At 32.0% G+C, this 26,391-nt stretch overlaps 1 protein-coding gene across 7 annotated transcripts; it reads left to right on the plus strand.

The window, feature by feature from the left end:
• The first annotated feature begins 5,376 nt into the window (after positions 1 to 5,376).
• On the plus strand, positions 5,377 to 22,638 carry LOC127723038 (alpha-tocopherol transfer protein-like). 7 transcript variants are annotated; one of them, XM_052229471.1, is made up of 9 exons: positions 9,077 to 9,204; positions 10,212 to 10,327; positions 11,665 to 11,856; positions 12,002 to 12,235; positions 12,581 to 12,657; positions 13,608 to 13,724; positions 15,029 to 15,139; positions 17,491 to 17,592; positions 20,316 to 22,638. In XM_052229471.1, the coding sequence occupies exons 3-9, from the start codon at positions 11,715 to 11,717 to the stop codon at positions 20,460 to 20,462; spliced, it is 930 nt and encodes a 309-aa protein (XP_052085431.1). In that variant the 5' UTR covers positions 9,077 to 9,204; positions 10,212 to 10,327; positions 11,665 to 11,714; the 3' UTR covers positions 20,463 to 22,638. The 7 variants fall into 7 exon arrangements, with proteins under 7 accessions (XP_052085427.1, XP_052085428.1, XP_052085426.1 ...); XM_052229467.1 differs by lacking the exons at positions 9,077 to 9,204; positions 10,212 to 10,327 and adding an exon at positions 5,377 to 5,523; XM_052229468.1 differs by lacking the exons at positions 9,077 to 9,204; positions 10,212 to 10,327 and adding an exon at positions 5,379 to 5,548.
• The last annotated feature ends 3,753 nt before the right edge of the window (positions 22,639 to 26,391 follow it).

A 26,391-nucleotide genomic window follows, 5' to 3' on the forward strand; every position in this document is an offset into this window, starting at 1 on the left:
AACATGGTACACTTGACAACTCCCATGCACTACAGACATCAACAAATACATCAGACAACTCCTATGCACTAGACATATCAACATAGTACACCAGACACTCCAATGCACTATACACATCAACATAGTACACAAGACAAATCCCATAAACTGAACACATCAGCATAGTAAACCAGACAAATCCCAAGCACTAGACACATCAACATAGTACACCAGTCAACTCCAATGCACTACAGACCAACAAATACACAAGACAATTCCCATGCACTAGACACATCAACATAGTACACCAGACAACTCCCATGCACTAGACACATCAACATGGTACACCAGACAACTCCCATATACTATACAATTCCACAAAGTACACCAGACAAATCCCACACGCTAGACACATCAACATAGTACACCAGACATCTCCCATGCACTAGACACATCAACATGGTACACCAGATAAATCCTATGCCCTAGACACATCAACATGGTACACCAGACAAAACCCTTGCACTATAAAGATCAACATAGTACACCAGAAAACTCCCATTCACTATACACATCAACATGGTACACCAGACAACTCTTATGCCCTAGACACATCAAAATAATACACCAAACAACTCCCATGCACTAGACACATCAACAAATACATCAGACAACTCACATGCACTAGACACATCAACATGGTACACCATACAACTCCTATGCACTATACACATCAATATGGTACACCAGACAACTCTTATGCCCTAGACACATCAACATAATACACCAAACAATTCCCATGCACTAGACACATCAACAAATACATAAGACAACTCACATGCACTAGACACATCAACATGGCACACCATACAACTCCTATGCACTATACACATCAACATAGTACACCAGACAACTCCCATGCACTAGACACATCATCATGGTACACCAGACAAAACCCATGCACTTGACACGTCAACAAAGTACACCAGACAAATCACATGCCCTTGACACATCAAAATAGTACACCTGACAAAACCCATGCACTAGACACGTCAGCAAAATACACCAGACATTTCCAATGCCCTAGACACATTAACATAGTACACCAGACAACTCCCATGCACTAGACACATCAACATGGTACACCAGACAAATCCCATGCCCTAGACACATCAACATGGTACACCAGATAAATTCAATTCACAACACACCTCAACATATATAGCATACTAAACAAATGGCATACTATGGACACATCAACGAAGTACATCAGACATACCCCATACACAAAACAGTCCGCCAAGGAACTCAACATGCAGAACAACATTACCAGCTTACAGATATTCTTGATGACAATGGATTAACTCAATTAGTACAAGAGCCAACTAGAAATAAAAACACTTTGGACCTTCTTATAACCAACTGTCCTAGTAAACTGATGAGACTTGATGTCATTCCAGGAATTTCAGACCATGATATTGTGTATGCAGAAATGAACACCAATCCAATGACAAACAAACAAAAGCCAAGAAAAATCCAACTGTATAGAAGAGCTAAATGGGACAGCATAAAAGAGGATATGAATTTGCTTTATATCAAAATTCAAAAAGAAAGCCTGAACAAGAAGACAAACATCAATATACTCTGGAACATGTTCAAAGAAGACCTAGAAAGCAGTACTAACCAGCATATACCTTCCAAAGTATGCAAGACTAAGGACAAAAACCCATGGATAACCCAGGAAATCAAAAAACTTATGAGACGAAGAGACCGAGCTTATAAAAAGAAAAAGAAATCAAACCATGCTACTGATGTTAAAAGATTTAAACAACTGAAACAAACCATCCAAAGAAAATCAAGACAAGCCTATTGGAAGTATATAGAAGACATAATAACTCCAGAAGATAACGAGGACATCCGTTCACCAACAAAAAGATTCTGGACCTATATCAAACACAAGAAAAGTGATAAAAATGGAGTAGCACCACTTAGAAGAAATGGGAAATTAGAAACTGACCCAATAAATAAAGCAAATATTCTAAATGATCAATTTCAATCAGTCTTCTCTGCTGCATGTCCAATCAGTAAACGAGATTTTGAAAAGAAAAAACTCATGTCAGATCTACCAGAAAATTATCCAGACAGCGAACAAATAATCATCACAATTAATGGAGTGGAAAAACAGCTGAAAAATCTAAAACCACACAAGGCTGCTGGACCAGACAACATCAAGCCAATGATTCTGAAAGAACTAGCCAGTGAAATTGCTCCAATCTTAACCATCATATACAATTTTTCAATGGAGGAAGGAAAGATACCCGATGACTGGCGAACTGCAAATGTCACTCCGGCATATAAGAAAGGCCAGAAATACATAGCAGCTAACTATAGGCCAATATCCCTAACATGTATTTGCTGCAAAATAATAGAACACATAGTCACCAGTAACATCATGAAACATGCAGAGGTAAATAACATACTATACCCATTACAACACGGCTTCAGAAGTAAAAGATCATGTGAAACACAACTCCTTGAATGTATCGATGACATCACAAAAAACCTGGAAAACGGAAAACAATCAGATCTGCTAATACTTGACTTTTCAAAAGCTTTTGATAAGGTGTCCCACAGCTTACTCCTCCATAAATTACACCATTATGGCATCCGAAGTAAAACAAACAAATGGATAAAGGAATTTCTCACCAATAGAACCCAGGTAGTAGTTGTTGAAGGCGAAACATCTGACAAAGTAAAAGTAGAATCCGGAGTACCGCAAGGATCAGTATTAGGACCCAGTCTTTTTCTGTTCTACATCAACGACCTACCAGAAGGCTTACACTCCACAGTGAGACTGTTTGCGGACGATACTGTGGTCTATTTGACAATTTCATCAGACAGCGACTGCCATAAACTCCAAGAAGACCTGGACAAACTGGCAAAATGGGAAGAACTCTGGAAAATGGAGTTCCATCCTGAAAAATGTAGTGTCCTCACTGTTACAAAAAAGAAAAAGCCAACCAAGTGGGACTATAAACTCCACGGCCATACTCTGGTGCATGAAACATCAACTAAATACCTAGGCTGCACCATCGCAAATGATCTAGATTGGGGAGAACATATAAACAACATCACAGGAAAAGCCAGCCGAAGCCTTGGTTTCCTACATCGAAACCTCCACATTAGCTCAAAATCCATCAAAGAGCATGCCTATAAAATATTAGTAAGACCGCAAATGGAATACGCCACGACAGTATGGGACCCGTACCAGCAAAACCACATAGATAAAATTGAAAAGGTACAAAGAAGAGCTGCACGATATGTAACCAGCAGACATAGAAATAGATCAAGTGTCAGCAACATGATAAATGAATTAGGATGGAAAAGCTTACAAACAAGACGAAAAGAAGCACGACTCATCATGTGTTACAAAATAACAAACGACCTTGTAGCCATAGACAAGAATAAATATCTACAAAAACCAACAAGAAGCTCAAACCGGACAGGACAACATACTTACCTATTACAGCCAGCCACCAAAGACTGTAGGAAATGGTCCTTCTTCATAAACACCGTCAAGGATTGGAACAAACTGCCACCAGATACCGCCACAGCAAAGTCTCTTGAGATATTCAAGTCTCAAGTCACCAAAACCACAAACTAAATCAACAGAACAATTTGTTTTTATCCTGTTTTTAACCTGTTTTTAATCATGCGCAACTTGCCAGAATATTCATCATGTTGAATGTGGGCAGTATATGGAAGAAGAAGAAGAAGACACAGCAACGAATTAAAACAAATTTCCTATGAAGTATACACATCAGCGAAGTACACCAAACAAATCCCATGCAGTAGACACATCAACGTATAATTGTTTTTTGTATATGAAACTACTTATTGTGCAGTGTATAATTATTTTCCATCACCACAGTCATCGATTTTTCATAGTAAAATACGTTATTTTATGGGTTATGATCTTCATTTAATTTTATTATTGGTTGACTTCAGTTGAATTGTTCAGTTGGTCTACATTTTGTTTAAACCAAAGATTTTAAAATTGGCAAGTGTTATCTATCTGTTAAGCATACGACATTTAAATGTAGGTGCAAAGACTGATCGGTTCATTCATAATATAATACTTGAACTGACAAGAATGGGAAGTTTTTCTGCGTAACGTTTCAAACCTTGTTTTTTCCTAGCAGGTAAAAATCACGACCAATCGTGTCTGTCAACAACAAAGCAGGGTAAAGTCATATCTTATCATCGTGTCATTGTCCTTAAAGATGCATATTGAATTTGCCGCTCGACACTAGGTAGCGATAAGACAATCCGTAAAAGTGTATTATGTCTATCCGTAAGTCTTCTTTTAAATTTTGAAAATCTTCAGATATTAAAATTAAACTAATAGTACAAATGGATTCAAATGAGCCTACAATCATTATTGGGAAAAATAGTTTGAAAAGGTTGAAAATTCCACTGCTTTACTGTATGTCATACAACAGCCTTCAACACTGAGAAAAACCCACAGTCGGCTATAAAATGCTCCGATATGAAAAGTGTGAAACAATTCAAACGAGAAAACTAACAGCCTAAATTATAACAAAATAATTTCCGAAAAAAAAAACCCAAATATGACAGACATGAACAAACGACAACCACTGAAATGAGACCATATACAATTTCACCTTCGGATTTTTCGGCAGTGTATTCGTAAGATCATGTAAGAGGGTGGTAAAGGGTTATTTTCGTGCAACGTGATCGCCGTTTTTTATTTCACGTTCAACGTGTTTTTACTTTTTTATTTAACGTTCAGTCGTGCAAGACAGGTGCCTCGTTCAACGTGTTCTGCTTATTTAATTTTACGTGCATCGTGATTTTCAAATGCTTATTTTGCGTGCTCGATATTTTTCAAATAAAATTCAAATACTTGGCAGGGGTCAAGAAATACTTTTTTAAAAGCCGTAAACCATTTACATCATAAATGTGTATACTAAATCGGGAATAACAAGTAAAACAGAGAGTTTATATATACAAGAAGACAGTGACTCAGTCACAAAAGGTTCACAACAGTCTTTATTTTTCGTGCAACGTTCATGACAGAAATTATTTCACGTTCAACGTGAAATTATGTCTTATTTCACGTTTTTTCCGTGCAAACACCCCCTTTTACCACCCTCATGTAACGTTGCTCATTTTTTTTTAGTGTTCTGTGTATTTTTATTGTTTTTTTCTGTTTTCTTCTGTAACTCGTTACCACACTACAATATCATTATCAACACTATTCTAAATAGATTGAGCTGGGATGCAAAAAAATAAAAAAATCAGCTAAGAGACGACAAGCTTTTTAAAATAGCTATTACTTGTGTATTTACAGCTTTGTCGTATTTTGGTTTGTTTCACTCCCTAGTCTCTTTGGAGCTCCGTTGGTAATATAATTAGATTTGGCGTTAAGTGTCAGGAACTTTCCGGTCTATTTATACAAAGACGTAGCTATTTAGGATGAATAAGTGAATGATTAATATTGTTGGCATTCCTGGTGACACAGTAAGTTACGATCAGTATATTACCAGTAAGTTTATTTGTAAGAATACAACATTCTATTGAACTAAAATATTTATTTCCAAATAATGATTTTACTTCTTTTTAGTATGTACAGTATTCATGTTGTTGATTTCAGTTGACATAAATTCTTGGAAAGTTTCTAATTTTCGTGCATTATTATATATACAATTATTAATAACAATACGGTACCTTCATCTTCAGTCAGGGATATATAACTCTATAGGGTTATTACAGAAAAATAACATACATTTGTTATTGTGGACTAAAAAATCAAAGATCTGTGATAACATATGTATGTTACATGTTTCAAAGGGACAATATTCATCACTAGTTTAGTTAAAATGCATACAAGTTCTATTGATATTACTATTGTCTTTATGTATACTTAACTATAGAAAGATATAACAGTTCATAGTTTGCCAATTTTGCATAGTACACCTATATGTTATTACAGAAAAAATATGCCTGTAATAACTTAAGGATGTTATCACAGCTTCTCTATATCACTCAAAAACATTTTCTCAGACATACATCATGCTTAATTACAATGTATTTTAATTTATTATAAGAAATAATGACCAGAGCATGTAATGAGGTTCTGGGAAGCTTCCCAGTAAGTCCCAAGTGTCTCATATAATAGGTTTCATTCCTTTAATAACTAAGCTATGTTATTACAGCTAATTTTATCCCTTAAAAGCCTCGTCTCATTGATTTATCATGGTTAATAAAAAAAGTATTAATTTTTAATTAGAAAATTAATTATCAAGACTATGCATTTAGTTTCTGCACAAAGTCTCAAGAGTTCCCTAGAGCCTATTATAAATTAAAATATTTTTGATATATTTTACAAATAACAAACATATGTTATTGCAGATTTAGAAAATTAAAGGAATAAAGAGTAGACAACTCATGAAAGTATCTGTAATAACACACACAAGTTATTTTCTGTAATAACCCTATAGAGCTATATCTCTGACTGATCTTTTCTTGTTACCGTTACACTATAGCAAAATACTACATTCAAATCATAAAGATCATAAAGGCCATGTATAAAAAAGATTTTTTTTTTGCATTTTTCTAGGATACAACAAATAAAAGCTTTCTGAAAGGCATAGGCGCAGTAAAACTCCGCTCACACTAGCATTTTTTGAATCGATCTAAATAAAACCAGTTAACATTCACATTATTTTTAATCCTAACGATCTCTATCGTTCTAATCTGAACCACTGCGTTCACACTACAATTATATATTTGGGGTGGGGATTGTCCTTGTAAATATTGAACATTGTAAATACGTTAGTGACACATCTACATTTCTACTGTAAAACATTGTATATTAATTGTTAACTTATTCTTATATGGAAAATGCATGAAATATTTGCCACTGGACTAAAACCAACTATTAATCAATCATATTGCCTGCCATAAAAAGACAAAGAAAATGTAATGTTTCAAATCCCATGAATCTTGTCATTAGTTAATTGTTTGCGTACAAAAAGGTTTTGTCAAATGAAAAAATGCAATAAAAGGGAGATAACTTCTAAAGGGGATGATGAAATCCTTAACAGGGTCATCTGGTAATACTGTGTGATGAGGTCTATATGTGCTTTAAATTTGGTCTTGATAACTTTAATAGAAACGTTGGGAGGGCATGTCAAAAAAATGTTGGAAGAAAAAAAAAAAGAAAAAACATTAGAAAAACAATAAGGTCTTTCCTAACGGAGTGGAAAGACCTTAATAAGTGAATAGAGAATAAAGAAAATATTATATTAAAGAAAAAGGGTCTTTCTGGTTCAATTTAAAAGTAACAATGCTTGAAATGGACTAAATGTTCACCTGAAAAGGTAAATCTACTCTCAAGTACTACTGTAGTCATGATAGTGTTGTCATTTAATAGAAGATTTTGACACACTTTGATGGTTTTCATTAGGCCATGGATGATTGAAATGCAAACACATATATATAGTGTGTAATGGGAATACAATTTTGAATGATAGGACACTTTTGGGCATTTAATTTGTTTCAAGGTAGGACTATCATATAGATTTTTTACTTTATTTATACATATAATATTATGGATGACATACATGTATGATCAACCTGTTGTAAAATCTTTTTCCTGCAAGTATTTTTGGTTTTTTTTCTGATAATACAATTTAAGCAATATATAATATTTACCAGTAATCATAGAACTATATATAAATTTTCATTTGTATTACACATAAGCAAGATCAAGTTAATGGCATGATCTATGCTAAGTTCTCGGGGAAAGGGAGATATAAAGATATGTACAATGATGTATACGTATATAGTTAAATTCTTTCTCTATCGGCATGATTGCTAAGGCTGTATAGAAATTAATCGTATTTTGTTTTGTAATATGTGTCACTGTCTATCTGAAATACATTCCTGAAAACATTGTAAACATGGTAAAAGCAAGTTTTAGATCCAAAAGTTTAAATTTTCCCTAATGGTGGGGGTAATTAAAAATCAGAATAATGTACACAAAAAAAACCCCATGAATGTTCGAATTTAGAGAGTAAAAGTCTGCTCTAAGTCCCCTGGATCTGCCCCTGATAATTCATTCGAATTGCATTTATTTGAACTAACATTTTGTTTTACTTTAACATGTTTAAAGCAGTTAAGATCATGTTAAGGTGACTAGTATTTGTGACAGCGATATTTTCCTCTTTGTTTTATTTCGTGGAAATTCAAACTTTATCTAAAAGCAAGCGACTATTGTTCTCGAAATTGTTATCTTACATGTTGAGAAGTTAATCCATTTTAATCCTAGCATTGTCCATTTCTTGTTATCATATATATGTTTTTTTAATTGTATTATTTGTTTGAATCATTAAGTGACAAATTTCATTATTACATGTAGTTATGATTAAGTAAGATTACGTAATTCATATTAGATCGTTTCTATGTAAATGGTCAGTTGGATACCAGCGGTCAAGCTGTACGGACGCCGTGCATTTACAGTGACATTCATTGTGTTTATTGGAATTACCATTTGTTTTATCTTTTCGGAATATTACCGTTGAACTTTTATTGTAATTAATGTATTGCACTATTGAAGAAGTTATATATAAACCATCGTAAAGCTTAACTTAGTTTTGTTGACTTTAGACAGTGACTTTCCCCCAGAATTCTAAATATAACAGGAACGACGAAAACCCCTGATATAAATATATATAGCTGGTCATGTTTATGACACATTGGTTGATCTAGCTATTAAGGTAAAAAGTCTGATAAGTTTATAAATTATGTAAGGAAATCTTAACAATGTTTAAGCAGGAAAATATGTCAGCTTTATAAAAATGTATTAAAAAGATTATTTATTCATATTTTAGGAAATGTATGTACAAATACCATGAATACCAGGAAATGAAGATTATATTTGCAGTAAAATTTTAAACTGTTTTGATCAAAATTTCTATTCTTGTTTATTTAAAACATGCAATCGACTTTATTCAAATTTAAATACTCCTTTACTAAGCTGTGTAAAAATAATTTAGTTCAAAAGGTGGAATTTTCAAGTTGGTTGTTTTAAAACCCACAATCGACTTTATTCAAATTTAAATACTCATAATTCATGTTCTAGTTTGCTGTGTACTAACAATTTAGTTCAAAAGGTGGATTTTTATTATTTCAAATAAGGTATTGTAATACATGTAAGATAAGAATCCATATTTAACATGTTATCTGGTCATGGTTGTAATATATATGATAGAATTTTGGTCTGGTTGTCTGGCTTAAAAATACATGTACATATCTGTCACCTGCGATTATTAGTGAGTTTAATACATGGATTTAAGGTAAATTGCACCTACACTTATCAAGTCACCTGTAAAACTAACAACAACCTGCAGGACAGATAGTTCTCTAATAAATCTTGCTGTGGTAATTTTGCCTTTAATGTGACAATTAATAATTTCCTCATAATGATTGTTTTATAATGATATATATATACATGTATTTATATAGCTATACATAGATATTACTTAGTAACAGTTTGAACTTATTTTGTAAGGACATATTTATCAACTTGAAGGAATCTGAATTTCATATTGTTATACATCAATTTGTTTCAAGGTAGGAAATAGATAATAATGTGTATGTATAGTACATCATGGTACATCAGAAACATGGTTTTGTGAAAATTATACATAAAGCTTGATCATGGTGATCATATGAAATTCAGGTATATACATGATATATATATATTTGGAGTTATAAATTTGACATAAAAATGGGTATGGAGATTACCCCCAATGTTCACATTGAAAAGAAAAAATCACATGCAGTTGATTTTATTGTGAAAGTTTAATTTCTAGCCCTCTATATGCATGACTTTTTGTTACTTTTCATTACATACATATGACTGAATAAATTTTTTTAGTTCTTTTCCTTCAGATGACTTTTGTAACCCAAATCTCCCATTTATTCAGATATATTAAAAACTGCTAGATATCCAACTTAACATGATGAATACAATTTAATATTCTGTATTAAATCTGTGTAAATGGAAAACCAAACAGTCCTAACAAAACCTTCAATTCTGAAATTATTTCAGTTTCATAACAATCTGATTGAAATAATAACAGATCCTGTGTCAACATTTTGATTATAAGGATTTGACAAATTTGCTCTACTTTTTGTTTTAGGACATTTCTGGATCCTCTGGCTTTGTTGTATTGATACACACCTTCAAAAGTTTTAAAGGCTGAAATTTCATAGGCTTATGTAACCAGAAGAAAACGTACAGTGTTTTTGGATCGTTGTAAGCAAAGCTTTGACACAGGATCTGTAATCTAATCAGGCAGTCAGGGGTACTACTTGTACAAGTAATTTTTATTTACTTGAAGAAGTAAATATTAATATACTTATGTAAGTAAATTTGTCGGATACTTATACAAGTGTATTTTATTTACTTAGATAGGTAAAAAAAAATTGGGCTTAGTTATGTCCCTTAGACATTCAGATTTTTTTACTTATACAAGTAAAAAAGTCATCCTATCTTCTTTTCTTGAATTCTTAGGACTTCTTTGCTCTAATAGAATTTTTGATTGTCTGTCCTTTGCAGATGTCTTTACTAATCATTTAAGTGTAATTTCATGGATAATGAAAATCTCATTTGTCTGTTATCTTCAGAACACTGCTCATTTACAAGCCCCCAAGGGGCAATTTTTGAAGGCCTTGTGCAAATACACTTAAGATCTTTGCGCAATCAGTTTCTTTGTTGAATTAATGAGATGAAACATTGAACTCTAATCAAAAATTATGAGCTAACCTGAGAAAAATTGTTAAAGGCATGTTTTTACATCTCAAAACTTGAGAATTTTTGTGAGATTGTAAAAAAAAATTACTTCTACAAGTAAATTTTTGAGAAAATTAAGGGGAGATTATTCAAACATTATAATTAACTTATATAAGTTTATTTTATTTACTTCTTCAAGTAAATAAAGATTACTTGTACAAGTAGTACCCCTGACTGTCAGATTAGTGCCATAGACTCAGGTTTCAGTGTGACAGGTTTCACTTTTGAAATTCCACTAGTGGATTTGAACTTTCTTAAATAGTTACGATTTATGCTACCATGTAGTTATATTATAGAATTATCTTTTTTGTGCTGCTGACACATATTAAACTTGAGTTTAAAAAATAACCAGGATCCATGTAAAAGGGAACATCAATAGTAGGCCAACAATACATTATTATACATTTATAAGATCTATAGATAAAGCTAATTGTTGGAATGTGTACCTTGCCTTGTGTAACAAGGCTAATTATTATTGTAGATATATTGGACTTGTCACAGTTGAATGATACAAACTAAATTAAATTCATAGATGAAATTTTGATTTTGAAAGTTATTTATAAACATGATAAAGGTAGATTATATAGACGATATCAATGTTTTAATTAGTTTGACAAATGTTTAAGGAAGGAATTATAATTGCTTTGTAACTTGTCAATATGTAGTTTTGTATGAATTTCAACTCTTAAAAACAGATTTAAATGGACTGAAAATTGTAATCTGTGCTTTGTGTGACATGCTAAAAATATAACATTTGTAAAAATAAAAATGATTAAAATCCTGTTTTTTTCTTTTTTCAGAACTATGAGACATTGAATTACATACACAAACATTCAAATTTGACATCAAAATGGCTGAGAATGGAAATCCTGAGTATGTGTGTACACTGAGCCCAGAACTTATGAAGAAAGCACAAGAAGAACTAAATGAAAAACCAGAATGGAGAAGTAGAGATATACAGGCTCTGAGGGAAATGGTTCAAAAGGAAAAAGGTATGTCATGTTATAGAATGGAGATCTAGACTAAACAATTTTTCATATAATATTGAGTCAAATCCTATAGTACATTGTAATATGTGAAATTAATTACAGGGAGTATTTACTATATTACCAATATTTTTTATCTTTTGTATTTCAGCTTTAAGAATTCGCACAGATGACGCTTATCTATTACGTTTCTTACGAGCCAAAAAATTTGACTATGAGAGAGCATTTAATCTGATTATGACACATTTCAAAATGAAAGTAGACAATGCAGAACTATTTGAGGGGCTGCGTCCTGCTGCTGTCAAACATGTTTTAGAGGCTGGTGTTACTGGAGTTCTTCCTCAAAGAGACAAGCTGGGACGAAGGGTGATTATATTTAGGCCAGGTTAGTATACAATTATAATAATACACAGATAATCCAATAGTACAAAAGACCATATCAACCACCAACTCTGGAGCATAAAATAAAATAAAGAACAATCGTCAACACATTTTAATTTCAACATTTGCATTATTCTATCAAAATTACATAAAGGCGAGACATATCTCTGTCAACATTTTGTATTTTTGATCTATAAAAACAATACAAAAGTTCCAAAATCACTTGAATAGATTTTAGATCCTCTGTTTTTAAGTTTGTAGCAGAATATATATCATTGTGTGAATGTGAAAGTTCAATAATTATTTGTCTGACACTTAAAAAAAAATATGTCTTTCCTTCTTTTTTCAGGTAAATGGAATCCTTCAAATTTTGGTATTAATGATATATTCAGAACCAATTTCCTGACTATGTCAAGACTGATAGAGGTACCTTTGTTACCTAATATTTAACAATAACTCTGATATGATTTGCATATCTACAAATACTTGAATGTGATTGGTCTGTCAGAATTTCTTTCCTTGGTTTATACTTGGATAAACCATGTTGCCATAATGTATTCATTCCCTATGTAAATTCTGTGATATAGTCATGCAGGATACACATGAATGGAATCTCTGGAATTCTAAGAATGGTGAAATTTAAATTAAAAAAATAACAAATGTTTTGTTTGAGAATTACAAGAATTGTATACATTATTAAAGGAATGACTATAATATTTTTTCTGTCTATGAAGAAATAACCTAAAAAATGTGGTGCACACTGAATAACCTGTTTTGGGGGATATTTAATTAAAGTGCATCACAAATTTTAGGTTATTTCGAATAGACAGAAAACATATTACAGTCATTCCTTTTAATTTAATTCTAAATTTAATTTCTAAGGAGTAAATCATGAAAAAAACGTTGATGATACCATGGTCACATAATAAAATTGTGTCTGTGAGCTAATAGTAATAGACAAAAAACTTTCAGCCAATCAGAAGTTGTGTTACATCCAAAATTAAATTATTGATGTATAAACTAGATGGATGCTGTCAAAAACTTAACATAAAAGTCCAACTGGTTCAGCCTAGTCTACATATACATCAATAACCTTTAAAATGTGTTAAATCCTATAACTATTCATGCACTAATGGCTATAAAGAAGGTTATTGGGATGGCTTAGCAGTCATCCTCATAAAAAGTACATGGACAGAGGAAACAAAACAAAACAGTAGGGTTTCAATTTATATCAGTGAAAAGAAATAAATGTAAAGTGGTATTGATAAATGTTATACATTGTATAGATGTCAGTTGAAAAATCAGGACTATTTCGAGTACCAACAGCTGTTTTATGCATTTCTATTTTTGTGAGACAAATTCCTTTGTTTTTGTAGGATGAAGAAACCCAGATTAATGGTATTATAATGGTTATGGATTTAGACGGATTTGGATGGACTCATGGAAAAAATATTTCACCGCTGTATGCTCGTAGAATCATGGGTTTAATTCAGGTAGAAATATACTGTAAACCAACTCATTTTTGTGGATACTTTATTTCGCGTTTAGCCCCTTCTTGTCCATTTCACAGTAATTTAATGTCAGGATTTTCAAATTTACTTGATGTAGTTAAATAAGGAAAGATCCAAGTTCTACGTAGTCAGTTATTTTTCTACTCGTGAAAGTTGCGAAAATAAATGGCTCTAAAAAATAAGTTGATTTACGGTACTAGTCCTGTCTGATGAGTATACATAAACAGTTCTTCTCATTTGCTAATCATAGCAGATAAAAAAGTCATCCAAAAAAATATGTAGATGAAATTTGTCCACAGTGAATAGTTTAAAAAAACAACCCATTTTAGCCCAAAAACATTTCAATTTATGTTTGTATTTACCCATAGTATTTTTAATTGCATAGTGTAGAAAAAGACCAAATTATGACCATTATTATATTTTATTATAATATTAGTGTCCTTGACCTAAAAGTTTTATAATTGGCCTCTATTTACTGTGAATGTGGAGTACTCCTTTACGTAGATTGTTGACTAGCTACTGTGTCAGGGATCCAGTGGTATCATTTTATTAACTCTATGTATACAGTATAAACAAAATTCAACAAATGTTAATGATTGATTAACATTGGTTTGTGCTTTTCGTATAAAGACATTTTAGAATTTATAGATATGAATATAAAAATAAGGAGATATGATATGATTGCCAATGAGACAACTATCCACAAGATTCTACATGACATAGATGTAAGCAGCTATAGGTCACTGTACAGCCTTTAATAAACAAAACTCATACCACAAAGAAAGCTATATAAGGCCAAGGGTCGGTATACAGATATCGGTTGAAAATTCATAATTGTATCCTGGCACAAATACACTGACAAGGTGGCAACAAAAGTCAGAATCAAAGAACTCTAAATTGAGAAAGATTAGGTGTATCAAACCTTAAAGCATTGTCTATTATTTAGCAGTCATTATCCTGTTAAAGATTGTCACTTGTTTTAAATCTAATTTTTTAGAGGTCCTGATTGATTGATTGATTACTGCTTAACTTCCAACAGTAAAAATATATGCATATATGTGAAAATAACATGTTACTATATGCTAGACCGACAAGCTAATTAAGTCAGATTTTGATTGATTGATTGATTGGCAACTACCCTTATATCAATCAACTAATAGAATTTGAACACATGGATTTATAAAACTTCAAGATAAGTTAAGGGGCACTGATGATTTCACTTGTAATTAAGAACTTTGAGAATTGGTACATTTAAATGTTAGATTGATGTGTTATTGTAATTTTAGGATGCATTTCCAGCCAGATTTAAAGGTATACATTACTTCAATGAACCAGCCATCTTTGACTATGTGTTTGCTATAGTTAAACAGTTCATGAAGGAGAAAACAGTTTCTAGGGTAAGATAAATTATTATTTTTATATTTCATTTTCTATTTTTATAAATTTTTGACCATTGCATGTCAAATATTAAACAGCCAATCATCACCATTAATATTTTTATTATCAATGTTTGACCATTTGATATTAAACAGCCAATCATCACCATCATTATAAATGTTTGACCATTTAATGTTAAACAGCCAATCGTCACCATCATTATTAATGTTTGACCATTTAATGTTAAACAGCCAATCGTCACCATCATTATAAATGTTTGACCATTTAATGTTAAACAGCCAATCGTCATTTTAAATTTTTGCATGTGTCAGATCAAAACATTTTGTACTGTCTATATGAGTTTTCTCTATTGGTTTTTGTTTCTCATGCGACAAAAGTCACGGAAAGCGAGACATAGGGATTGCTTTTCTGGTGACGGCAACAGCAACAATGGCATCAACAATTGTTAAGTTTTCTGCTTAAGTTAGTTTGATACGAACTACTTGTGATTGATCATTGATATTTAATATAAAGTTGCATTACTATCAGTACATATCAGTTTGACAACTATTTTAGGGCCCTGCCCCCTATGTCATGGTTTAGTGACTTTGAATTAATTAGCAGTTTTCGATGTAAAGTTTTCTGCTTAAGTTTATAGTTTGATAGGATCAACTTGTGATAGATCAATGATATTTTGTATGAAGTTGCATTACTATCAGTAGATTGATAGGAACTACTTACAATAGACAAAGATATTTTCTATAAAGTTACATTACTGTCTGTACATCTCAGTTTGTCGACAATTTTCAGGCCTTGCCCATTAGATCATGGTCCAGCGACTTTAAATTAATAAGCAATGTTGCTGTCCAACAGATTGTCTTTTTCAGAATTTTACATCGACAGGCAAGACTTATCTCTGTGTCGACAAATTATTGTTATTTTATTGTATGCTTTAACATTTTATTAGCTTTAATACCTGGCCAGAAGGGCCATGTGAATTTTTTGCCATCACTTTGCATCTTTCGTCCGTTGTTCATTGTCTGTTTCATATACAGGATTTCAACAACAAAGTTTGTGATTGTTTGTCCAGGTTGATCAACCAACATTACAACAATCATGACAATGTCTAAAATAAATACAGGGATAAAACCACAGTTTTGCTAATATCACAAAAATCAAAGATAACTAACAGAGTAAAAATGGTCAGCACAACATCTATCTACTCTGAAAATTTTGGGTAAATCTGTCCCCCTGTTCTGGAGTTATTGCCCCTGAAATGTTGATTTTCAACTTTTTTGGCATTTCCATGCCATTGTTTGGAAAACTTTTGCAGCTAGATTAAAGCGTAAATTGCAAAAATGATCAGATAGACAGGATGTATCCACCCTGAAAATTGGAGAAAATTATAACTACCTGTTTTCGAGTTCTTGCCCCTGAAATATCAATTTTTTTTCTCAATTTTTAGCTGTTGTGGCCTTTTATCATGAAAACTATAAGAGCTAGGTTAACAGTGTAAATTGCAAAAAGGATCAGCATGACAAGATGTATCTATCCTCAAAATTGATGAAAAATCTGTGACCCTGTTTTGGACTTCTTGCCCTGGAAACATATAATTTTTGCAGTTTTTTGCTGTTATCCTGAAAAAAAGGTACTGTGACAGACTCCCAAATAAAATGACCTACAATTTATGCTTCAATGACTGATATTCAGTTTAGATTTAGGATACTGGAGCAGCATCCTCTATTTAATAAGATTTAGAATCTTGGACAAGAAAAATATGAAAATAATTCCTAGCAAACAGGTCTTTACGTTATGCTGTTGATTCATTTATACTCGTGGATACCAATTTTCATGGATTGTAGGTAAATTGTATTTTTTGTGGATATTTGATTTCATGGCTTTTCAAAGTTTTCATACAATTCTAGACAACATTTGTACTTCGTTGAACATTCAAGTGCTAATCTGCCTAAGAATCAGGAGATGGTGAAAACGTGACATACAAGAACCCACTCAAGATGACATTAGTTTATGTTCAAAATGTATAATATTGCACGAATATAACATTCGTTTCCTTTTCCTGTTCTGGTAATTCAATATATAATTTGGTTGAAATGCACTAGAAATTAACAGTTAAGGGGAGCTAACTCTGTAAATTGCTATCATTCTAACCAAAATTTATCTAGAGATTTCTTGAATTACCAGACACCTAGAACCGAAAGACCTACCTTTTCTAACTAAGGATGAGAGTAACTTCAAAATAGGATGGTTAAGTCAGTGGTTTTTTTTTCTGCCATGTGTTGATGTTTTTCAAAATAGCCTGATTCTTATAAAGACTGGCACTTAAATATAAACTGATATTATTATATTTTAGCTACATTTCCATGGTAAAAAATTTGAGGAACTGAAAGAATTTATTGATGAAGAGTATATTCCTGAAGACTTTGGAGGGAAAGGTCCAAAATATACCAATAAGGTAAATAATAAACATTCAAATGTTAATTTTGTTGCAGAAGCTAAATTAATCTAGATATGAATGGCGGAATTATTCATTTAGCAAAAAAAAATTGTTGTGTTTCCATAACACTTGCCTATCCTAAATTGTCATGCTGACCTAAACACATTTTAATGTATGGATATTTGTGGTTACGCTTTTTAAAATACAGACATTTTTGGTTTATTATAGATAATTATAGATTATAGAACTCTATTAAAGTTCAGAACATTTCCCGATATAGTCATAGTAAAACATTAAACAAAAATCATACAATTTAACCTACCTGCCTACCAGGAGGGAGGAAACAAAATTTATATTTTTTGGCCTTATGAATGTATCAGTTTCAATAACTATTGATTTACAGTTTCATTGTATTCCATTTCAAAACATTGTGAATAAATTTAACAGAGCAAAATTCATAGAAAAAACCCAATTGTATTCCTATTTTTTATTTAAATTTTTGGCTATCTCTTTAACCATGTCAGGATTTCTAAGATCATTCCTGGATCTCTGCAAAATGTTTATACAATGTTTAACATAATTAAAACATGCTTCCTTTTGATGTTGTAGATTTTCAGATTTATTTTTTAAGAGTTTTAGGAGACCAATATTCTTAAACGTTTAACAATTACAATTATATGTCAAAATGGTTTTACTTAAAGGGATCAATTTTCTAAATTTGTGCACAGTATTATTTCCATGGAGGCAAATTCCAGTTTTATTTTAATGACATACCAGAGTTATGGAACTTGTCTGCTCTATGGTCGGGTTGTTGTCTCTTTGACACATTCCCCATTTCCATTCTCAATTTTATTTGAATGTTAAAAGTTTGACAATCCAAGCAAGTTTATATGACATCACAAGTTTCCTCTAAGGAATCTTAACATAATTTTCACACATTATTGATTTCATGAAAACACAAATGCATTTTGACACTTTTTAGATTTTTTGTCCAAGACTTATCTTGTTGCTGTTTGTCATATGCTTTGTTTGTTTATTGTTTTGTACAGTTCTTGTATTGTTCTGTTGCACCACTGTCCAAGGATTAAGGGGAGGGTTGGGTGCCCGCTAACATGTTTAAACCCACCACATTCTGTATGTGCCTGTCCCAAGTCAGGAGCCTGTAATTCAGTGGTTGTTGTTTGCTTTTGTGTATCATATTTGTTTTTTGCGTTCATTATTTTGTTCATAAATTAGGCCGTTAGTTTTCTTGTTTGAATTGTTTTACATTTGTCATTTCGGGGCCTTTTAAAGCTGACTATGGGGTTTGGCTTTTGCTCATTGTTGAAGGCCATAAGGTGACCTATAGTTGTTAATTTCCAAGGCTTAAGTGAAATTTTCTCATCACTTGGCGTCAGTCATCCATCGTCGTTAACTTTTACAAAAATCTTCTAATCTGAAACAATTGGACCAAATTTAACCAAACTTGGCCACAATCATCATTAGGGTATCTAGTTTTAAAAATGTGTCCAATGACCCCGCCTGCAAACCAAGATGGCCGACATGGCTAAAAATAGAACATAGGGGTAAAAAGTTTTTTCTATTATTTTGAAAACCGTTATAGATAAAGAAATTCTGACATGAGTAAAAATTTTCAGAATGTTGAGCTCTACCAATTGTCCATATGTATCAAACTGTCAGACAACTTATTATAGGAGTTATTGCCCATAAATGACAAATTTTAACATTTTCTTTTCATTTTCACCTGTTATCTTGAAAACTATGATAGATAGAGAGAAACTTCAAATTGCTAAAATAATCACCAAGACAAATTCTACAAATAAGTCTAACAAGGTCGAAAAATCGTCAGTCAACTCCTTATTAGAGTTATTGCCCTTTGATGACGATTTTTACCAATTTTTTGCGTTTTTACCTTATATCTTAACAATTATAATAGATAGATAGAAACTTAAATAAGCAAAAATGATCAGCAAGACAAGATCTACAATTAAGACAATATGAAGGAAATCATCCGACAACTCCTTATTAGAGTAATTGCCCTTTACCGATTTTTACCATTTTTTTTGCATTTTGCCTTATATTATAACAATTATAGTAGATGAATAGACACTTTAAATCTCAGAAATGATCAGCAAGGCAAGATCTATTAACAAGTCAAATTTTGCTGATATAGTTAGTAGTCTGTCACTCTTTATAGGAGTGATTGCCCTTAAATGAGGATTTTTTAACCCTCTTTTGTGTTTTAAGCAAAAACTAAACAGACTAAATGATCAGTTATACAAAATCAACAAAACAGAGATTTTTATCATGAATTCTATTTTGTCTACAATGTTGGATAGTATCATTTGTTAAATTTGCACATAGCCCAAGGTGGGTGAGACAGGCTCTTTAGAGCCTCTAGTTTAGTATACTGAAGATAATTTTAGATCTGTTTTTCCAGAACAACTTGACTCCATTCATTAGAAATGTGACAATTCTGAGACTGTCAATGCTGTAATATTGTTATATTGTAAAATGCAAAAACTTAGTAAATGCAGAAGACTGGTTTATCATGCTATTCTAACACAGCTGTTAATTCAATTTAGGTTCCTGTTTAAAGGGGTAAACAAAAAAATTGTTTACTCTTATTTTATATGTATCATGAGGGGATATGACAAAAATCTGTATTTCTTAATTCATCAGATTTGCCTTTATTTTTTGCTCTCATTGCAATTAAATATTGTTGATGAATTTATTTGAAGGAATGGATGGACGAACTGTTAAAGCTTGATGCACACTTTGACAATGAAGCAAAATACGGACTGGTAGATGGCACGTTAAAGAAACCCACGATGAAGGAAGACGCTATAGACTGTATGGTGGGATCCTACAGGAAGTTAGATGTTTAAAACTGACAGTTTTGTCATCGAATGTATTTTGTCTTGTTTTTTTCTGATAAAGACGTTATCTCCCTTAGCAGATGTTCTTACCATAATCTCTCTGTTCGGACATGGATATGTCTTTAAATTCAGTGAAAGACTGACCATGACTTACTATCTCATTGTTCAGTTATTTAGGACCACTCCCAGATTTTTAAGAAAATCATGTTGTGTGTACGTTTATAAGATTATGAAAATTCGATTATTTTTTAACATGATAGAACTGGTGAACAGAAAATTTTGCATATCTAATAATTGTCTTTGGGTTTTAAATATCATGATTTCGAAAAATCATGATTTCTATGGTAATCTATACATCATTATCATTAGAAAATCGATAGGACATCTTGGACTGTCATATGTTTATTGAAGAGAAAAGTTGTTCTTTTTGGCCTAAGGGCATATTTATGAGTTTTACCAATCAGACTTTGCCTATTTCAAGCCTTGTAATTTTTGTAAAAACTTTTCCCTAAAAACACAACTTGAGTGATATGAAAATTTACATAAACGAAGTCTTCTAAAGTTAAGAAAAAAACCAAAGAAAGTTTCCATAAATTAAGTTTGTTAATAACTACAGACAGAGAGACCCCAAAACTTCCCAACAAATAAGCCCTGCTAAGGTAGATTACTTCGAAATTGGAGAAAGATAACTGTAAAAATTTATATGGGCTGTTCTGTATTGTCAGAGATTTATACGTGTTTATCTAAATACAATAGTGATTGTTTTAAGCTATTTTAAAGACATTTATTTGTATATTTTTTACAAAAAGGAGAAAGTTGTGGTAAATTGATATATATTGCATGACTTTTACAGAATCAAAAATGGTCTGTTTATGCAGTGTTTTCATGCATAAATCACACCTTTCAGATGATAAAATGTTGTATCTCAGGTCTGTTTCATATCAAAGCATGTAAGGTTACCATAAGGGGATGATCTATTCAGTTATATAACTGACTTTAGATAGTTTCCTTTTAGAATGTATTTCAAAAGTAACTGGACTTTTTAAAAGTTGTCAGAAAATGGCACTATATGAAGGATGTAGCGGTATTTTCAGATTTTCAGTTAATTTTATTCCAAAGCTGAGTCATACCTAAACCATGTGAATACACTTTTGTATTGCTGCTTTGCTATATGGTATCAAGTCTTCACCCCCAGGATAAATACATATATAAATAGATATGGGAATCCACCTATTTAAAACTTTAACCTCATACTGTAAAGTTAATGCAATGTTTTTGTACATTAAAAACACAACGATGAACTTTGTTACAATGAAGAATTGTATTTTAATTCTTTATGGTAATATTTGGGTGAATCTTTTATAAAGATACAATTTTGTCATTTAATTTAGTTAATCTACATTATTTTCCATTGTCTTATTATAGGATTTAGGCATGAAATTGTCAATTTGCAGTATGTTTAAATAAACAGTTTTGTAATTAGAATGTTGTAGTTTTAAGCTGAATTAAACCTAATGTATGTACTAATATTTGGAAATGAGGACAGAAATCTTGTTTTATACAAGTAAAATGAATTGTCATTTGAAATATTTGTTTAAGTTTTGGAACTATTAACTCTGTTTATAGAATCTCTTGATAGTTTATTTTTCCTTTAAAGCATATTTTTTTATTCAATTATTTTTACTTATGTAGAAAATGATGGATTAAACCTGGTTTTATAGCTATCTTAACCTCTCATATAAAATTCCATTATATTGATAACAATGTGTGAACAAAACAAACAGACATAATAGGCAAAAATGTCAAAAATTGGGGTACAGCAGTCAACATTGTGTTATAATCTTAATCACTGTAAAAACTAACAAGCTAGCATGTTTTAATTGTATTGTTTTACAAAATTAGCTTGTTCAAAAGATAAGCAATAATTTCCCTAAAACACTTGGGTACAAAGGGAGATAATTTTAATCTGTTAGGGAAAGATAACTCACTTACGTTTGTGTTTTAGGGTTTTTTGCATGTATAGTCATAAAAAGTAACCAATTATATTTGCCTAATTGCATTGTGGCTCAAATCAAATGTAAAACATGTTAGAAATTAGCTTTTTGGTATGTTATTGAAAGCTGATGCAAATGTTTTTGTTAATTTGTTAACTATTTTCATACAAAATAAAAGTTTTTGACTTTGATTTTTCTTTGTTTACTTGATTTCTGAATTCCATGATGGTATTTTTGTAATGTGATACCAGCTCCACCTGACTAAATTCATTTTACACAATTTATGGAATGACAAATTTCTGAAGGCAGTTGCTGCTAAAGGAGAAGGTATGATAAGGCCACATTTTTGGCTCCTTGAATTCAAAAATACTAAAGTATTAAAAAAACCTATCAAAAAGCATTGATTTTCATGAGACATCCATCTGTCAGAAATCAATATTGAAAGTGTTTTATAGATTGGCTAAGGTATTTGCCTTAGGGCTTCAGACTTAACTTAAAGTCATATGAAACTTCAAATTTAAAAATAAGTTGAATATGTTTTATATAATTGAATTGCAAAGTTTTACTACAAAACAAGTGAAAATCCTTTATATTATCAACATCTTCATAAATGTACTGCTTTTGAATTATTGTCTTCCTGTACTCTATTAAATTTGCCGATATTTTTCCGTATGCAGTGACCTTATCTACGAGACCTCTTGTTAGAACTTTGGCCACTGCACAGCACAAGTGCAAGAGAAAAATGAAAGAATGTAAACAAACGTGCACTGGAAGGTAAATAGTGATATCTGATTCTAAAAGAACAAATAAATACACCAAAACATTGAACAAATATTTAGAAAAAGTTTAATTAACAAATGGGAACACATGGCTCTATCAATTCACTTATTTCTCATGTGCTCCACATGCTCTGTGTTAAATGTCACTTTTTAGTAAACTTCAGGAGCAAACTTGAAAGTTAATTAGCTTGCGATCAACAATCACTGAATGAAATATTTATTTGTCAATAATACACGTTATAGATTCGTAGTAAATTTAAAAAACGTTTTTTAGTATATATGCATGCATTAGTTTAGTAATTTCGATAACATTATAATTACAAGAAACTCGTTTCATATGACTTTAACTTTGAAAAGCAGATATAAATTTACTATTTCTGCAATATCTGGCACAAAATAATGGTTCTCATCATTCCCTTGCCTTTAAATATTGAGCATCTAGAAAGACTGTGATCTTATTTCTGAACTGTAATAGAAATATCAAAATGTCTAAAGGAATTCATTTCACTGGCACTGTATGTATGATGAACAATGTTAAAAATCACATAAACAAATGTCCTTAATGCAATAGAGTAGTGAAAAAACCTAGGACTTCCCAGCAAAATTGTATAGTTGGTCACCCAATGGATGTAATAGTTTCATATGTAATTTATCCCTTACCAAGAACAAAAAGGAGCAACCAGTATATTTTAGAAATCGTGGCCCATTTCAGACACTAGGTGGTTGCCTATCCACCTCCCAACCAACAAGCAACCATGGTGTCAGAAAAAAAAATACTTCAGTGGTTGTAGTTGGTTGCTATCCTATTTGGTTTTTATTATACGACCGCAAAATTTTTTTTTTGTGGTTGTATATTGGTATGACGTTGGCGTCGTCGTCGTCATTGTCGTCGTCGTCGTCGTCCGAAGACACATTGGTTTTCGCACTCTAACTTTAGTTTAAGTGAATGGATCTCTATGAAATTTTACCATAAGGTTCAATACCACAAAAGGAAGATTGGGATTGATTTTGGGGGTTATGGTACCAACAGTTAAGGAATTATGGGCCAAAAATAAGCATTTTTGTAACTTCCAGACATAACTTGTGTGTTAGTGTATGGATCTCTCTGACATTGTACCACAAGGTTTCATATCATACAGGGAATGCTGGGTTTGATTTTGGGGGTAATTTGCCTCTAAATTTTTGGAATTAGGGGCCAAAAAAAGGGGCAAAAAAACAAGCATTTTTCTAGTTTCATGGCAATAACTTGTGTTCAAGTGTATGGATCTCTCTGAAATTGTACTACAAGGTTCCATATCACAAAGGGAAAGCTGGGTTTAAGTTTGGGGGTAATTGCCCTAAACGGTAAGAATTTGGGGCCAAAAAGGGGCCAAAAAAACAAGCATTTTTCTAGTTTCCAGACAATAACTTGTGTTCAAGTGTATGGATCTCTCTGAAATTGTATGAATCATAAGGGGGTTCAAAAAATTGAGGGGGATTTTTTTTCTTTTTTTTTCTTTAAAATTTTCCATTTTAAATTGGTTATTTCTGATTTATATATAAAAGCAAATAATAATGATAGTGTTTGAATAGGTAAATTAAAATTTTTTAAGTTCTTTGACCACATTCATTCTGTGCTGTATCAAGCTTGAATGTTGTGTCAATACTTGCCCCAACTGTTCAGGGTTCGACCTCTGCGGTCGTATCAAGCTGCGCCCAGCGGCGCATTTTATTTCAATAAGGCTGTTGGGTTTATCTTTTGAATTGTTTTACAGTTTTCATGTCGGGGTCTTTCATAGCTTACTATACGCTATGGGTTTGACGCAGTTTGAAAGGCGAATGGTGACATGTATTTGCTTACATCTAAGTCATTATGTATCTGGCAGATAGATGACTCATTGACAACACATCACGTCTGTTATTTTTAAATTGACCTTTGCTTATAGTATCTGAAAAACCGACCTTATCATAAAAACATGTTGTTTACTAATAAACCATGAAAATAACGAGACAGCCAGAGTAACTGTTTCAGACAGGAACGTTCAACTATTACTAAGAGTATCCTGTGAAATGTACATCATTTGGTCTCTTGTGGGGAGTTGTCTCATTGGGAATCATACCACATCTTTTTATTTTTATTTGAGCACAAAAACTTAAGGTTATTCAATGAAAAAGATGTTAGGGTACGATGATCCCTGCCATACAGGCATGTACAGTTCTTCTTTAAACAAGATAGAGATAACTAACTCCTTATAGTATGATAAACGGGTAGTATATATCAGACGGACGTAAGCACGGTAGTAAACGTTGACTAATGCATCACTAGGAAAGTGGGATCTGAACCATGTCTGGGGTATTTACATTTATACCTTGTAATATTTTCATATACCAATTATATTAATTTTTTTCCTCATAACTGGGCAAAATAATGTGATAACATCTGTAAATTCTAACAGTCGTTGAAACGAGAGCCTAACAACTGACACATAAATTAAGGCAACAGTAGTTTATTAATGTTCAAATCTCGTAAATAGATTAGGAAGAGACAAACCAACGTAACAAACAGACAATGAGGGAATTGCATGAACTCAAAAAAGGAGCGAGACCAGATGCGTCAACAAGATAAGCGTCTCCTGCTATGCACGAATCATACCCATGCGAACTAACACTCATTAAAAATCAAACAATTGACACATACGCTAAATGGAAACTAAATTCATTATGTAGTCGACAGAAGATTTCAGTAATTTTACCCTGTCAGTTAGTTTTATCTTGCTGATTACATTTGGTCTATAGGTTTTTATCTATTAACTTTGGTAACGACATTAACGGTACCAATTTTACTGCCCTAGATGTGAATTTCGACAATTAATGTCTCTTTAGTGAAGCTCGATTTTTGTCTGTATGTTTGCTTAAAAACTTTTATTAAGTGTCGACTGATAATGTTGACACTATTAAAATGTGTGTGCAACATGTTTTTACTGACCATATTTATTATTTACAATGCACCTCTTTCTCCAAAAGTTTTTAAAAAGCTCATAAAATTAAATGTAGACGATATTCAAGGGCAGTAACTTATATAAGGAGTCGGCATATGAGATGTTTACTTTTTACTTTTACACTTTCTCTCTATATCACTGTCTTATGGACAGCAGTATTGAATGAAACGCTGAGAAGTATCGTATC

Source organism: Mytilus californianus, unplaced genomic scaffold (genome assembly GCF_021869535.1).
Source record: "Mytilus californianus isolate M0D057914Y unplaced genomic scaffold, xbMytCali1.0.p SCAF_13, whole genome shotgun sequence".
In the NCBI taxonomy this organism is placed as follows: domain Eukaryota; kingdom Metazoa; phylum Mollusca; class Bivalvia; order Mytilida; family Mytilidae; genus Mytilus; species Mytilus californianus.